The 14,317-nt window shown below is 54.0% G+C and overlaps 1 protein-coding gene across 1 annotated transcript in view; it reads right to left on the minus strand.

The window, feature by feature from the left end:
* The window catches only part of Flt4 (fms related receptor tyrosine kinase 4), a 45,051-nt gene that overhangs the window by 5,956 nt on the left and 24,778 nt on the right, over positions 1-14,317 (minus strand). The window contains exons 13-29 of the mRNA XM_052758115.1: positions 13,615-13,977; positions 13,141-13,287; positions 12,909-13,040; positions 12,655-12,761; positions 12,220-12,355; positions 11,634-11,738; positions 11,185-11,298; positions 10,896-10,984; positions 10,623-10,773; positions 10,084-10,178; positions 9,578-9,700; positions 7,933-8,044; positions 5,979-6,078; positions 4,818-4,923; positions 3,917-4,065; positions 2,453-2,573; positions 856-941 (exon numbers count right to left, since the gene is read on the minus strand). Of these exons, the coding sequence (XP_052614075.1) occupies positions 856-941; positions 2,453-2,573; positions 3,917-4,065; positions 4,818-4,923; positions 5,979-6,078; positions 7,933-8,044; positions 9,578-9,700; positions 10,084-10,178; positions 10,623-10,773; positions 10,896-10,984; positions 11,185-11,298; positions 11,634-11,738; positions 12,220-12,355; positions 12,655-12,761; positions 12,909-13,040; positions 13,141-13,287; positions 13,615-13,977 (2,236 nt within the window). The remainder of the gene's footprint in view (positions 1-855; positions 942-2,452; positions 2,574-3,916; positions 4,066-4,817; positions 4,924-5,978; positions 6,079-7,932; positions 8,045-9,577; positions 9,701-10,083; positions 10,179-10,622; positions 10,774-10,895; positions 10,985-11,184; positions 11,299-11,633; positions 11,739-12,219; positions 12,356-12,654; positions 12,762-12,908; positions 13,041-13,140; positions 13,288-13,614; positions 13,978-14,317) is intronic.

A 14,317-nucleotide genomic window follows, 5' to 3' on the forward strand; every position in this document is an offset into this window, starting at 1 on the left:
TGCTTCTGAAGCCTCAGACCTTGGCCTTTTCCATTGTTCACCGTCTGTGTGACACATGGCTTTCATGGGACTGTCCCCAGCTGCCCCTCCTGCTGTGGCTCTGGCTTGGTTCTGCTCGGCATGATGTCAAGAACACACACCCAAACACACATGTACACACATAGATGCAGAAACAGAGAGAGAGACAGAGACACACACACAGACACACACAGACAGACACACAGACACACAGACAGACACACACACATAGATACACATACACACAGACACAGACACACAGACAAACACACATACAGATACACAAAGGCACAGACACACATGGACACATAGAGACACAGACACACAGACACACACAAACATACATATACACATATAGAAACAGACACACACAGAGATACAGACATACCCACACAAATACACACAGACACACATCTGCACAGACACAAACACACATAGACTCTCTCTCTCTCTCTCTCTCTCTCTCTCTCTCTCTCTCTCTCTCTTTCTCTCTCTCTCTCTCCCTCCCTCCCTTCCTCAAGTGCATCACAGGCATGAGCTGAGTGCCTTCGTTCTAATTCCTCAAGGAACTGGTTTTTTAAGGAAGTATGGAGATCTGGATTTCCACAGCAGTCCTCACCCCTTTGGTGGTGCATGGTGGGTGGTGGGGATGGGGCAGAGCACTGGGTGGAGCAGTGGTTTGGGTCTCAGAGAAGCTCACTTTGGACACAGAGAAAATAGGAAGGCACACAATCTTTTGGGCAAGAGTGCCAGAGCACTGCCAGGCCCCAGCTGCATCAGCAGGTTCCCGCTCAGGGCCCTCCCGAGGATGGCATGCCCGCTTCTGGAGGCCCTTACCTGAAGCTGCCTTCTTGTCTATGCCTGCTTTCTATCTGCTCAAACTCCTCCGAGGCCAGCACCATCCCGCTGTCTGTCTGGTTATCCTGTGGGGAGAGAACCAGCCAAACCTGTGGGCCACATGTGAGGCCCTCCTGCAGGGAAACTGTGTGCCTGCCTAGTCAGGTGTTGAGGAACCTGAGCCTTGCTGGCCTTATACCTGTCCCCATGGGAACTGAGTTAGGTGAGCCGTTTCCAGCCCATCAGAATGTGCAGAGAGGGTCACATCTGTGACATGAAAGGAGAAGCCATGGCCTGATGGTGGAAACCTGGAGGGGAGGAGCTGTGTCTGGCCTGTGGGACACTCCAGAATGGAGGGCGATAGGCTGAGCATGTACTCATTCTGAGTCCCCTAGGAGGCAGGAACTGGAATCTCAGAGCTGTTCCCAGAGGTCTTCATTGAGTGCTGGAGACATAAGCTCAGGTGTCTGTGGTCTGCTCAAGGGCCCTCCCTGATGACCTTACCACCCACCCTCCCGGGGCCACAGCTCACTGATCCAGGATCCATGCCCCCTTCTGGATGGACTTAGGTCTGAAGCTGTAGCCTTGACTCCAAGCCATTGGCCATCAGAGCTCAGGCCTGGGGAACCAATCTCATCCCTTACAGACAGACACACTTGCTGAGCTTCCCAGAACATCACTGTATGTGACCTGATCTGAGGACACAAGGGGTCCACAGCTGAGTGGACCCCTGCCAGCTTCCTGTGCCCGCATCCTAACCTCTTTCAGTGACATGTGTTCTCGCTGGGTTGGTGGGGCCAACCACCACCCACAAGGTCATCTGTGGCCTAGGCTGCTGGAATGTGAGCTCTCTCTCTCTCTCTCTCTCTCTCTCTCTCTCTCTCTCTCTCTCTCTCTCTCTCCCCTCTCTCCTCTCTTTCTTTAAAAGCCACGGTTTCTACACAGCTGGGATAAAACGGGCAGGGAGACCACGTGTGAGAATGACCAGCAGCTGAGAAAGGATAGCTTTTGAATGACCACCAAGATGCGAAAGAGCTTAAGGTGTTCCCTGGACTTGATATTTTCAAGGACTTCCCCAAGGAGACGCCTTCATGCCTGTGTATTGTGGCCTGACTCACAGTAGGAGAGTGACTACCAGCCTAGGTGCCGTCAACAGAGGATGGGACAGGAAAATGTGGTGTGTGCACACAATGCGGTTTATTCAGTCACAGAGAAGAATAAAACGCCGTTCTTTGCAGGAAGTGAGCGGAACTGGAGGATACCACATGAAGTGAAATAAACCGCACGGAAAGATGAGTACGGCATGTTCTCTCATGTGGAACCTAAAAAATGGTTGACCTGGAAGTAGAACAGCCATTAGTAGAGGTTGGGAAGAGTGAGGGGACGTGGATAAAGGGAGGCTGCATTTTATTAGTGCATCCTAGATATATCATTGCATCCATCAATATGCACAATTTACATATTAATAAAAAATTCAATAAAATATTGCTTGCTTTTCTGTTACTAGTGTTGGGAATCCCTGATGCTGTCCCCCACCTCTTAACTTCCCTTGGCCCTATCTAAGGTGCACATCCCTTCTCTCTCCACCTTCTCTTACCACGGAGGCTTTGTAGGTTGTAGGGGTCATGGGGAATTCTTCAAACGTCTTCATCCTGGAGGAACCTGGAGTCTGAGTTCCTCTGGTCAGGCACCCGGGAAAGGACACACAATTGTAATATCTGTGGGAAGGACACAGAAGGTCCTGATGAATTCATCCTAGCCTCCCCCACCTCTCAGGCTGCTCCTCTCCCCAATGAGAAAGGCCTTGCAGCTGGACAAAGAGTCTGGGTGGGGCCTGTGTCCAAGGTCTGGACTGGTCCTCTGATTCCATATTGGTGTTCATCGCACAGCTCAGCTGACCTTGGCATACCCCTCCTCGTTCCTTCCCTGCCCTGCATTTTCTCTCCTGTACAAGAGAACTATGAATCTACTGCTGGAGCTCTGCAGTGGAAGGAGAGTTGGGTGGTTACCCCGAGGCTGAACATGGCATGGAGCTGATTGACAGGTCTGTCTTCCTCCTCAGGATGGGCTGTTTTCCTACTATTAACCACTGACTGCCCTTCACACATATGCGTGTGTGTGCACTGTGTGTTGGGGGCTTGGTGAAAGCAGCCTGGCAAGGGCCGGCTCGCTCTTCTGTTCCCAGGCATGTCACTGCCCTGAGCACATAGGGCAGGAGCCCCGGAGCCCCAGCCTCTCTGTCATGCTGGTCAGAACATGGATGGTACAACATATTAGGGGTGTAAACTGCCAAGGGTAAGAGACCTTGGATCCAGAATTCTAGAAACAGGCTGTTTCACTCCTGAATACGGTCAGTGTGCGGGCTTCACTGCTCTTAGGGCTTTGCCTGTGCTCCTGGGGACATGCTCTGGAGATAAAACGGAGATTGCACCCTGGGAGGGGTCTTGGCCCAAACACAGCCGACTCTTCTTTGTGTCCCCAAAGAAAAAATGCTCAAGATGGGTGCTCCCTTGAAAGTGGGGTGAAGGAGAGAGAAGTACAGAGATTTGGAGGAGGCCGGTTGCTGTGATTGAGATATGGCTGGAGTGTGTCGCTTCTGGACATATGCCAGAAGCTTCATGTGGAGGCACTGAGGTGAGGGAGGCCTAGCGCATGGGAGCATCAGTCTTAGATGGACTGATGACCTGGTTAGTTCTCAAGAGACTGAGATGTTGTAAGGAGAGTAGTGAGGGCCTCTGGCTCCCTCTGGCTTCTGTTCTTCCCATAGGCTTTCTTCCTCATCTGCTATCATGATGCCACCTGCCACGACACTCTCCCCAGAGATAAGCAAATGCGGATACCATGTTCTTGAATTTCCACTGATGTGAACTGAATGGACCTCTTTTCTTTATAAAGCACTCAGCCCCAGGTATTTTGTTACAGCAGCACGCTGAGACACTCATGGGAAGAGATCTCTCTAGTCATTGTAAGTTGCTTTTCCTTGAGGACTCATAAAATATGCCATCTCCAAATTGCTGTCACCATCAGACCTGTGCCCAGACCTGGGGAGAGAGAAACTGACCTGGCTGCCAGGCTGTGGCAATGCACACTGGGAGGACTACTCTCAGTGTCAGCTTCGGTGATGTGCAGGGCTGTGGTGGACGTCTGCATGAAGCCACCCTCCTCCGAGCTCTGGGAGCTGTGCAGGGCCATGCATTCCTCTTCCTCTTCCTGTCAAGAATGGGAGGAGTTTCCAGGGTCAGAGGCTACCGCATGCTCACCCTCAGTCTTAATGCTGCACTCAGGACTCCTGTGGTCCCAACCTCTGCCATAAGGTTAGGATGGGTTGTGTGTGTGTGGTGGAGTACTCTGAGGATTAAGTAGGCCCATGGTGGGCCCTGGCACACTTGTTCACAGCAGGTCAAGCATGGAGGTTGCTAAAAGCCTGCTGGGCTGGCCTTGTTCAGTTCTTCCAACAGCCCTTCCAGGTCCAGGCAAGTGGGACAGGACAGGCCTCAGCTGGCCATCCTCGATTCAGGTCCTAGAGCATGAGGAATCAGCCCCAAGCTGCTACCCTCAGGAGGTACCTCTGGGAAAGAAGACATGGAGGATACACAAGTCCAGTGTTTTTGTGCTCAGCGGTGCTAGGAGGTAAAGGAATGGACTACCATCGTGTTTGAGGACAGCATGGCCTTGTAGGCTCGGTGTGGGTCAGCCCGGGACTCCTTGTGGGTAAAGATGACCTCTGACCATCTATATGGCAGCTAGAGTAGACACTGGTGGTGTTTGCCCAACTTCATGTTGAGTGAGATGGAGGTGTGGGCAGTGGGGGGATAGGCCCATGGGCCTGGGGTCAGACATGTGTGACCTTTGCTTGGTAGCTGACAGGTGACCAGGGCTTAGAGGGGCTTGGAAAGACGGACAGGTAGGAACCCAGGATTGGGCCCTGGGTTGCAGCAGGAAAGGACAAAGATGGGCCTCACCTGCCAGCCTCCGCCCTGAAGCAGGTCTCCCAGGATCTCCACCAGCTCGGAGAAAGCAGGCCTCGCTTTAGGGTCTCCAGACCAGCAACTCTGCATGATGTGGCGTCTGTGGGGGCAGCTGGCTGTTGACCTGTGGTCTGAGTGGACCGTGACCCTCCCACCAGCCGGCCCCATCATTCCTGTACTGCCTGGATTGCTATGGCGGTTGGGATAGGCAGTGTGGCCCCCTAAGGTTCATGTGATGGGAGCTTGGTCCCCAGAGTGGTTGACCATTGTTGAGGGGATGGACCTTCCAGAGATGGGGCCCTCTGAGAGGTCAAAGGGGCTTATGACTGGCTTAATGCTGTCTTGAGGGGTGGAGTCTCCTGAGAGCAGGCTGTTGTATGTAAATTCCCTCGCTTCCTGTCTCATGTCATCTGTCCCTTTCATGTGCTCCCAGCATGATGCTATCTGCCGTACTGGGATGCAGACAGAAGGCCTTCACCAGAGCTGAGTAGACAGAGGGGGATGTCTGCTCTTGAACTTCCCCCTGTGTCCTGTGTCCAGGATGTTATAGGGTCACAACGTAGACTAAAACTTATTCTGTTGTCCCCACCTCAGACTTAGTGCTGGCGGTCCCTCCTGCCTGTCCCCCGTCATTCTCTAGCTCTTTTCAGTCCCTCAAGTGCCACTTCAATGTCTTCTCGTCCCCTGATCACCTGACTTTCCAGTGCTTCTCAGGTGCTCCTAGAGTGTCTGTGTCCCATCTCATTCTGTGACTATCATCTGCGTGTATCCTCCGGGGCAGGGGCCTGGCCTGCTTTATAGGCTCTGGGTTTCCTGAGGGTGGCCCAGCCGTAAAGTCCAGGATTGGGGGCATGTTAGCGGATGAATGGATGGATCAGTGTTGGAGATGGTGTCTACTGCAGATGTTATGCTCCTGGGCCATCTCCCGCCTGCCTGCTCTTTCTGGGCTTGAATTCCATCCCCTGTCCCACAACTCCATGACCCCTTTCCCTTGAGTGCCCCGATGTGTGCCCTTAGACCCTCCTCCATGCATGTAGACTTCTCTTTCTGCTTTCCATCTCGCGGTCTGCACCAGCCCTCACCACTCCCCATGACTGCACATGTCTCTCTTGATGCCTGGCCCCCAACAGTTGTATGGTGAGCCAGGAGACTCACATGGCGGGGGTGGCGAGCTCCGGGGCTCTCATTCGCGTGCCATCCTTCAGTCGCTGGCAGAACTCCTCATTGATCTGCACCCCAGGGTATGGAGAGGCCCCTGATGGAAGAAAGGTGGTGGGGTGGGTGAGGAGCAGCCTGCCCTTGGTCCAGCCCAGGCTATCTTGTCCCTTCTTCTCTTCTCCATGGCCACCAGTGTCAGTATGATGTCTCTACCCAGGGGCTGGGCTGGCTGCTAGCCCCTCCCCGAATTCCAGTTAAATTAATTAAAATCAACTAATTGATTCTAGTTAATTCTAATTAAAAGAGGCTGAATGGGGCTGGAGAGATGTCTCAGCCATTAAGAACACTTGCTGTGCAATCGTGAGGATGAAAATTTCCATCCCAACACCTATGTAACAAGCTGGGCATCTGGCACATGCCTGTAGCCCCAGATCCAAGCAGGGCAGAGCCAGGGGAATCACTGGGGATTTCTGGCTTCTAGACCAGCCAAGAAAATGCCAGCCCCAGTTCTGGGAGATACTCTGCCTCAGAGGAACAGACAGAACACTTGACACCCTTTTCTGGCCCCCAAGTGCATATACCCCACACACAGCTGGGCGTATTCTCTCTCTCTCTCTCTCTCTCTCTCTCTCTCACACACACACACACACACACACACACACACACACACACACACACACAAGTAAACAAATAAATAAAATAATAATAAATAATCAAATAAATAAATAAATACATCTTTAAAATAGAGTTGGTGAAGTTGCCCGTTTGCTAGGGTACCACGAGCATCCACATAGTCAACGTGCATTTGTGAGACTAGTTCCTGTAGGGGTGCAGCCTCACAGGACCTGTTCAGCAAAGTCCTTTTGCATCTCTTGATCATCTTGCCCACCTATTTGCCCACTTCCTACTCATGAGGACCACTGACTGGTGTCCCTTGCTCCTCCTAGGCCACCTGCCTCTACTCCACCTCTCTATTATTTATTTGTGGGTTGTGTGTGTGCTGCTAGAGATGGAATCCCCTGATACATGCTAAGCCCACTGAGGTGCATTCCAGCCCCTCTTCATGTGGCCTGGCTCCTTCCCACTCCCTCTGGCTCACCCAGCAGACCAGGGGCCCCTGAACTTTCTAGAATCTTCCTGCTCCTGTTTTTAGTAACCATGTTTCATGGCTGCCATTTGGTGACATTTATGTTTTGCTCATTTTCTTCTTCTGCCCTTCATGAGGCCTTCTTCCTCCTGTTTCCAGGTGGGATTTGTGTGAGCAGGTGTGACTGAATGTGGTGGTTTGAATGAGAATGGCCCTCAAAGACTCATATATTCGAATGCCTGGTCACCGGGGAGCAGAACTGTTTGAAAGGATTACAAGGATTAGGAGGTGTGGCCTTGTTGGAGGAAATGTGTTCCTAGGGGTTGCCTTTGAGGTTTCAAAAGCCCACACCAGGCCCCAGTCTATCTCCATCTGCTGCCTAAGGATCAGGATGCAGCTCTCAGCTAGTTCTCCAGCACCATGCCCACCTTCCTGCTGTCATGCTCCCCGCCATGATAATAATGGACTAACCATCTAAAACTGTAAGCCAGCCCCTAATTAAATGCGTTCCTTTGTAAGAGTTGCCTTGGTCATGGTGTCTCTTCACAGCAATAGAACAATGATTAAGACACTGAATGAGTACTGAGCTCCCTTTGGGACCCATGGTGAGGAGGCTGCCATGTGAACCAGGGTTTTGCCCTTTTGGGCACCAAAGTGGTGCCAAGGGAGCCCCGTTTGGAGGCAAAGTCCTCTGGAGGGCTAGGCCAGGTTGGGCAGAGGCAGGTGAGTGGGTGGGCTCTCTGTGACCCATCACTTGCCTCAGAAGGCCTCAGGGCTAACAGATCCATACACAGCTACAGTTGTGTGACCAGAGGCAGGTGATCCCCTCCCCTCTCCTGGATGGGCACCTTGCCCTTTACTCACCCAGGGAGAAAATCTCCCACAGCAGTACACCAAAGGACCACACATCACTCTGCGTGGTGTACACCTTATCAAAGATGCTCTCGGGGGCCATCCACTTCAGAGGCAGTCGGGCCTGAGTGGCAGAAAGAGATATGGCCCATGGTGAAGGAGAGAGGGCTAAGGCTAGACACCAGGATACCCACAATCCCAAGTTCCTTCTGTGAGGACTGAAAGTGCCTTCTCCATGGTTGTCCTGGGTGCCCAGATCTCCCTTTCCACCTCCCTCTCCATCCCCTCCCCTGTCTCCCCTCCTTCTCTCTCCCTCTTCCTCCCTCTCCCTCCCTTCTTCTACCTCTGTCTCCCCTTCACTTCCTTTTTTTGTCTTTCTCCTCTCTCTCTTCCCAACAGCTGTCCTTTGTCTCCAGATACCTTCATCTTCTTTCTCTCTCTCTTCCCCATCCCCTTTTCTTTTCTCTCTCTCTCCGTCCCCTCTCTCCTCCTGTCTCTCTCCCCTCTCTTCTCCTGTCTCTCTCTCCCCTTTACCTTTCTTCTCCTCTCCTTCTCCCTCTTCCCCCTCTTTCTTGTGTACCCCAGGCTGGCCTTGAACTTGTGATCCTCCTGCCCCATCCTCTTTAGCTCAGGCATGCATCCCCACAGCCTGCTCCTGAGGGTGGATCTTGTGTCTGCTCCTCCAAGTGTGGAGACTTAACTCAGCCTCCTGAGGTAATGTAGCCCTGCATATCACCAGTATCTCCTCTTGACCAACACTCATCAGCTCACTTTGTCCCCATGCTGGAAGCAGTGTTCTCATTCCCTCTCCCTCCCTCAAGCTTTCAATGATGCTTCCCCATCATCTGTCTCCTTCCATCTTATGGCCTCATCTGGGATCCCTTCCAGACTGGCAGTCCGTTCTCCTGACGGCTTATGGGGGGAGGGGCAGAGGTGCACACCTGCTACCCACCTGCATTTGCTTCCCACACCTGTGAGTTAGCATAAAGGACAAAAGCCTTCCGTGGGGATTCCACTCCGGGTAGGGTGGCCATCACACCACACCCTGGACTCACCCTGATCACTTCCTCTCTCCAGCCATCTTCCTTCCTCTCCCTGGCACTATCCCTTACTCAGCTATGGTCACTCATTCAAGCACCCTTCTCTGAGTTCTGCCAGCAGCCCTGCCATTGTGTCTGGACTTGTCTGGGAAGGATTACCTAGAATAGGCTAATTGAGATGGGAAGACCTGGCCTAAATGTGGGCTGCACTATTCTGTGCACTTGGGTCCCACGCTGAATAAAAGGAGAAAGAGAAGAGATAATCCAGGCAGACATTGAGAAGTAGAAGGAAGCCAAGCTGTGCTGGGCACAAGCATTCATCCCCCTCTCCTTCCTGACTGATACCCTATGAGCAGTAGCCTCCTGTTCCGGACACTCTACCCTCGCATGATACACTGTATCCCCTGGAGCTTTTAGCCAAAGTAAACTCTTCCTCAAGTTGATTTTTGTCAAGTGTTTCATCAAAGCCATAAGACAAGCAACCAGCACACTTGGTGAGCTCCTAGGGACAGTGAATCTCTCAGCAGCTGGGTATGTAGCCTGGCAGACCAAGTGGACAGTTGGTCTGTGGTTTCCCTCTCCCCACCCACCCCAAGTTCCCTGTGGCCTGCACTCACACTGCCCTTTCGGACATAGTCAGGGTCTTTGTAGATGTCCCGGGCAAGACCAAAGTCGCAGATCTTCACTATGTCACTTTCTGACAGTAAGATGTTCCGAGCAGCCAGGTCTCTGTGAATACACTAGAGGGGAAGGGAGGGAGGTGGGAAGGAATTTAGCTTCAACTCCCAGGGTGACATCTCAACCTAGAGCTCTGAGGTGCTCTAGGGTATACCCTGCCCTGCCTGCATCTTGCTCATTGGGAGAGAGATTAATAGATGAGGACATGAAATTGAGGACACCTCAATGACTTGGGGACTCAGACATGCTGATTCCATGGCCAGTGCTTAGCCTGGAGACCTGGGGCAGGGAATTCCTTGCTTTGGGCTGAGTTTCCTCCAAAATGGGACAGATCTGAATTGATCCCAAGGCCACTGTGGAGTAAAATTACGACCGGGCATATCTATATCAAGAGGGGTGTACCCTTCTCCTCTGAAAAGGACCTGGTGGGGCTCCAGGGGCCTACCTTGCGGGAAGCCAGGAACTCCATTCCCCGGGCCACCTGGAAACTGTAGCAGACAAGGTCTTCCATGGTCAATGGGCTCAGCCATAGGTCCTCAGCTGCACAGAAGGGGCGGCGGGGGCAGGGGAGCTCAGGAGGCATGTCTACAGTAGTTCATCTTCCATCTCAGCTCCCAAACTAACATTTGTGCACCCACCCCTGACCGTGGCTCTCCTGGCCAGGCCCTGGAGACACTAGACACTATTCACCCTGTTTATATCTGTTACCTTCATGCTCTCTGGGGCATCCACTTTGGCACCTGCTATTTGGCTCCGTACCTCTCCCTGACCCTGTCTGCAAGGCACTTGCTGTTTATCCTGTGATACGCAAGTTAATTTTCCTTGCCTGCCTCTGGGTGTCTTCCCCTCGTGAAGCAGAGCGCATTACAGTTCTCCCATTGAAGCCCCTGCACCGAGGGTCGCAGGCTAGATTATTCCTGGGTGCCAATTGCGAGGCTTTAACTGGACCAGACAGACACTGGCAAGAGGAAGTCAGGCTCTTACCTTCTTGGACAAGGGGGGCCCTCCGTGCTCCTCCCTTGCCCATCAGGAGCCGCGTGAACAGGGCCCTGTCGCTGCTTCCAGGTCTCCTCCGATCAGCCTTGGCGCCTTCCACCATCGCGCGGAAGCGCCTGCGTTGCTCGGGAGACTTCTCCTGCCAAAGCGAAGTATAAAGCTGGCCTGCCTCTCATCCTCGGACTTCCATCCCCAGCCAAGCCTGGTGCCCATCCGCTCTCTAACTGCGCTCCCGCAGCACACTAGTGTGTGTCCACTTACCGCGTAGGGGCTGAACGCCTCCCGTTTGGCACGCAAGAAGTTGGAGAGGTTGCCGTACTTGCAAAATTCCACGATCACCATAAGAGGGCCTATGACACGGCGGAGCAGAAGCCAGGCACTTGGTGATGCCAGCAGCGCAGCAGCACCCGGTCTCTACGGTCCATCCTTCCTGAACCCCGCCAGGTTCCAACGTGGGCCCACCCCAGACCCGCAGGGCTCCTCCCATCCATAGTGAAGAGTGCCAGAGCCCACTGCCGGGCCCTTTCCCCAGGGCATCTCATTTCCATACCATTGGGCTTGGTGCACGCCCCCAGGAGGTTGACCACATTGAGGTGGTTCCCGATGTGAATTAGGATCTTGAGCTCTGACATCAGGGCACGGTGCTCGCTGGCAGTAGCGCCCTCTGGAGGAGACAAAGAGGGGGCACAGCACGATGCCAAACCTGCCCTGGTTTCCAAATTTGCTCAACCCTCCTGAGACAGACTTAGCAAAGGCATGCTCAGGGTTGGTGCTGGGAGTGCGGGCTGCGCGGAGCCCCTAACACATGCTGCAGACCCTACAGAGGCAGAGGGTTCAGGTAGAGGCTTGGATCTGATTCTCTGTGCCTTTCTGCCGAGTCGGGCTGGGATAGTAGCTCTGAATGTTTCCCTTCTTGCTCTTGCATCACCGTCCCACCCAGAGCTCCTCTCCCTCCCCCTAGCTGCACAACCCCTTCTACTCATGAGCCCCACACCACACCTTTCAGCATCTTCACGGCCACGGTGTCACAGCTGCTGCCTTTATTGATGCCAAAAGCAGAGGCTTCCACCACCTTCCCGAAAGCCCCATGGCCTAGGACTCTCCCTGTGGAGGCAGGGGACCAGTTCCAGGTGAGCTGTACAGGGGGTGGGATGTGAGGATGGAGAGGGGTGGACAGCAGGGGTGACCTGTCCCAAGAGCTTGGGGCAGGAGGAAAATGAAAGCCTCTCTGACAAACAGGAAGGGAACAGGGAGTGGAGTCTTAGAGAGGGAAAGCTGGAGAACAGGGGAGAGACAGACAGGAAGGCCCCAGCATCCTCTCCAGGCAGGTGGGACAGGACCACCCTGCTCAGAGCAGCAGGAAATGACCTTGGGGGCCTGGGAACTGGGAGCCCTGGCTGTGGTTCTGGGGACTCAGGCCCAGTTGGAACTGGTCAGGCCAGGTGGGGACCAAGAGGGCCATCCTGGCAGAAGTTCTAAGAATGGAAGGATTTCTGTCACTTCAGCCTGCTTGACCCTAGGGCAGCTGAAGCTGTCTCTGTCAGGCAGTGCATGCTGGGTGGGGCAAGCTGGGTGCTGGCCTCACCGAGGTGTAACCTTTCCCTGGGGAACTCCCACTGGCTGGCGTCATAGGACAGGTATTCACACTGCTCCTCCAAAGGCACCTCCCCGGGGTCCATGATGATGGACAGGTAGCCCGTCTTGATGTCTGCATGGGCAGGCTGGGGGTGGGGGTGGAGACAGCTCGTTGATTTGGACATAGCACTGTGACTTGGATACATTTTGCCTAGGACAAATGGCACTTGATTCTGAGTTCTCAGTCAAGGAGGGGCGAGGCCAACAGATAACTTCTGCTCCGTTTGGAACCAAGCATGAAAGGGTGGGGAGGATTCCCAGGGCAGGACCTTGACAGGTGAACCAGGATGGGAATCTTAAGGGCTTGCTGGGATGAGAATGGAATGGGGAAACAGGAAGCCCCGTTAGGTAATGGAGAGAACTTCTCCAGGGGGACGACCCTCACCCTTTTCATGTTACAGAAGATGAGGAGGAGGAGGACCCAGAAGAAGACAGCGATGACGCCAGTGCCAATGAGTATCACAATCTCCATGCTGCCTTTATCTTCGGAGCCTGGGTGGTAGATAGTGGGTGGGTGAGAGGGAGGATGTACCTAACAGGAAGTGCCCCTCTTGCTTGGGTACCACTTCACTAAGTGGCCATAGGAGAGCGCCGGTTGGGTGTGTGAGGTGGGTTGAACAGAGCCAGGCAGGGACGCACCTTCCACTGCCACACTGGCCGAGGAGTTCACGCAGCCCTTAGCATTGCACACACTGCACAGATAACGGCCCGCATCTTCCTCGCGCACGCGCTGGATGCTCAGCCTCTGATTCGAGTCTGCCAGGTCGATTCCTGCAAGCGGTAGGATGAAGGTTCCACCTCAGGCTGGTATGCGGACACCGGCCTTGCAGACCTCCGGACCCCGCCCGTCATCCAAGGCCACCTCCCCTACCAGACTCTTTCTCCAGGAGCCTTTCATCTTTGTACCACACAATACTGGGCACATGCGCTCCAGCCACCGGGCATCGCATCTCCAGCGAGTCGCTCACGTTCACCAGGAGGTCAGTCAAGTTCTGCATGAGCCGAGGAGCTTCCAGGGCTGGGGCAGGGTGGAGAGGGAACTAAATGAAGGCGCAGAAACCAAGAGGGTACCTCGGGATGGTGCAGCACGGGGGCTGGCTGAAAGTAGGGATGGCGTAGTGGCAGATGCAAGGGTGAGACGAGTGGCATGGCGCTGAAGGATCAAGGACTGAGCATGCGAAGGACTGAGCACTTCTATGGTTAGTTTGGGCGGTAGGGGTGCTCCGGAAGACCCAGGCTTCTGATTCGACCACCCAAGACTGTGCTGCACGAGGTCGCAAAAGTAAAAGCGGCAAAGGCTGAGAAACGTGGCCCCGCCCTCTCCGGCTTGCCACGCCCACCTCACCCTGCACGGACAGGTACTTCTTATGGCAGTGCTTGTCCTGGCTGCGCCTATCCTGCACCTCACACACGTAGTCACCCTCGTGCTCGGGGGCCACTCGGGGGATATTCAAGCTGAGGGTGGCGTGGCGGGCCCCGGGCTCCGCCTCCTCTAGGTTGGCCGCTAGGGGCGTGGCATACAGGTGCACGTTCTTGCAGTCGAGGAGCAGAGGGTTCCCTTGAGCATCGTGTAGCGTGGAGAGATTGAGCCGGTACCAGCGCAGATGCTCGTAGGTGTAGTTGTCCGCTTGGCAGCTGAGGCGCACGGACTGGCCTTCTAAGGGATCCTCGGAAGGCTCTGATTCGATACTGAAGCCGTCCGGGATGGCTGGGGAGGAGAGAGGAAGCCGAGAGACACTGTCTCGGTGTTTGCTCACCTACACCAGCCATAGTGTGGGTCTCTTTCTTCACCACTGATCTTGGAACACACTCAGTTCTCAATCGAGGGTGTACATAGTGTGTATCCAGGGGTTCACACTCTCTAGAGCCCACTTCCTCTCCTTTTTCTTCCCCTCCCTAATCAAAGGACCCACCACCTCTTGGAAGTCAGCCCCACCCCTCGGGGTTAGGCTCTTCCTGCATTCTTACCTTTTTGACTCTTCTAGCTATGCTCCAAGCATACTTCCTGGAGCCCAGGTCCTTAAACGCTTATCGTCAGACCCAATGGA

Source organism: Peromyscus californicus, unplaced genomic scaffold, assembly GCF_007827085.1.
Source record: "Peromyscus californicus insignis strain IS unplaced genomic scaffold, ASM782708v3 Scaffold_3__1_contigs__length_106647218, whole genome shotgun sequence".
In the NCBI taxonomy this organism is placed as follows: domain Eukaryota; kingdom Metazoa; phylum Chordata; class Mammalia; order Rodentia; family Cricetidae; genus Peromyscus; species Peromyscus californicus.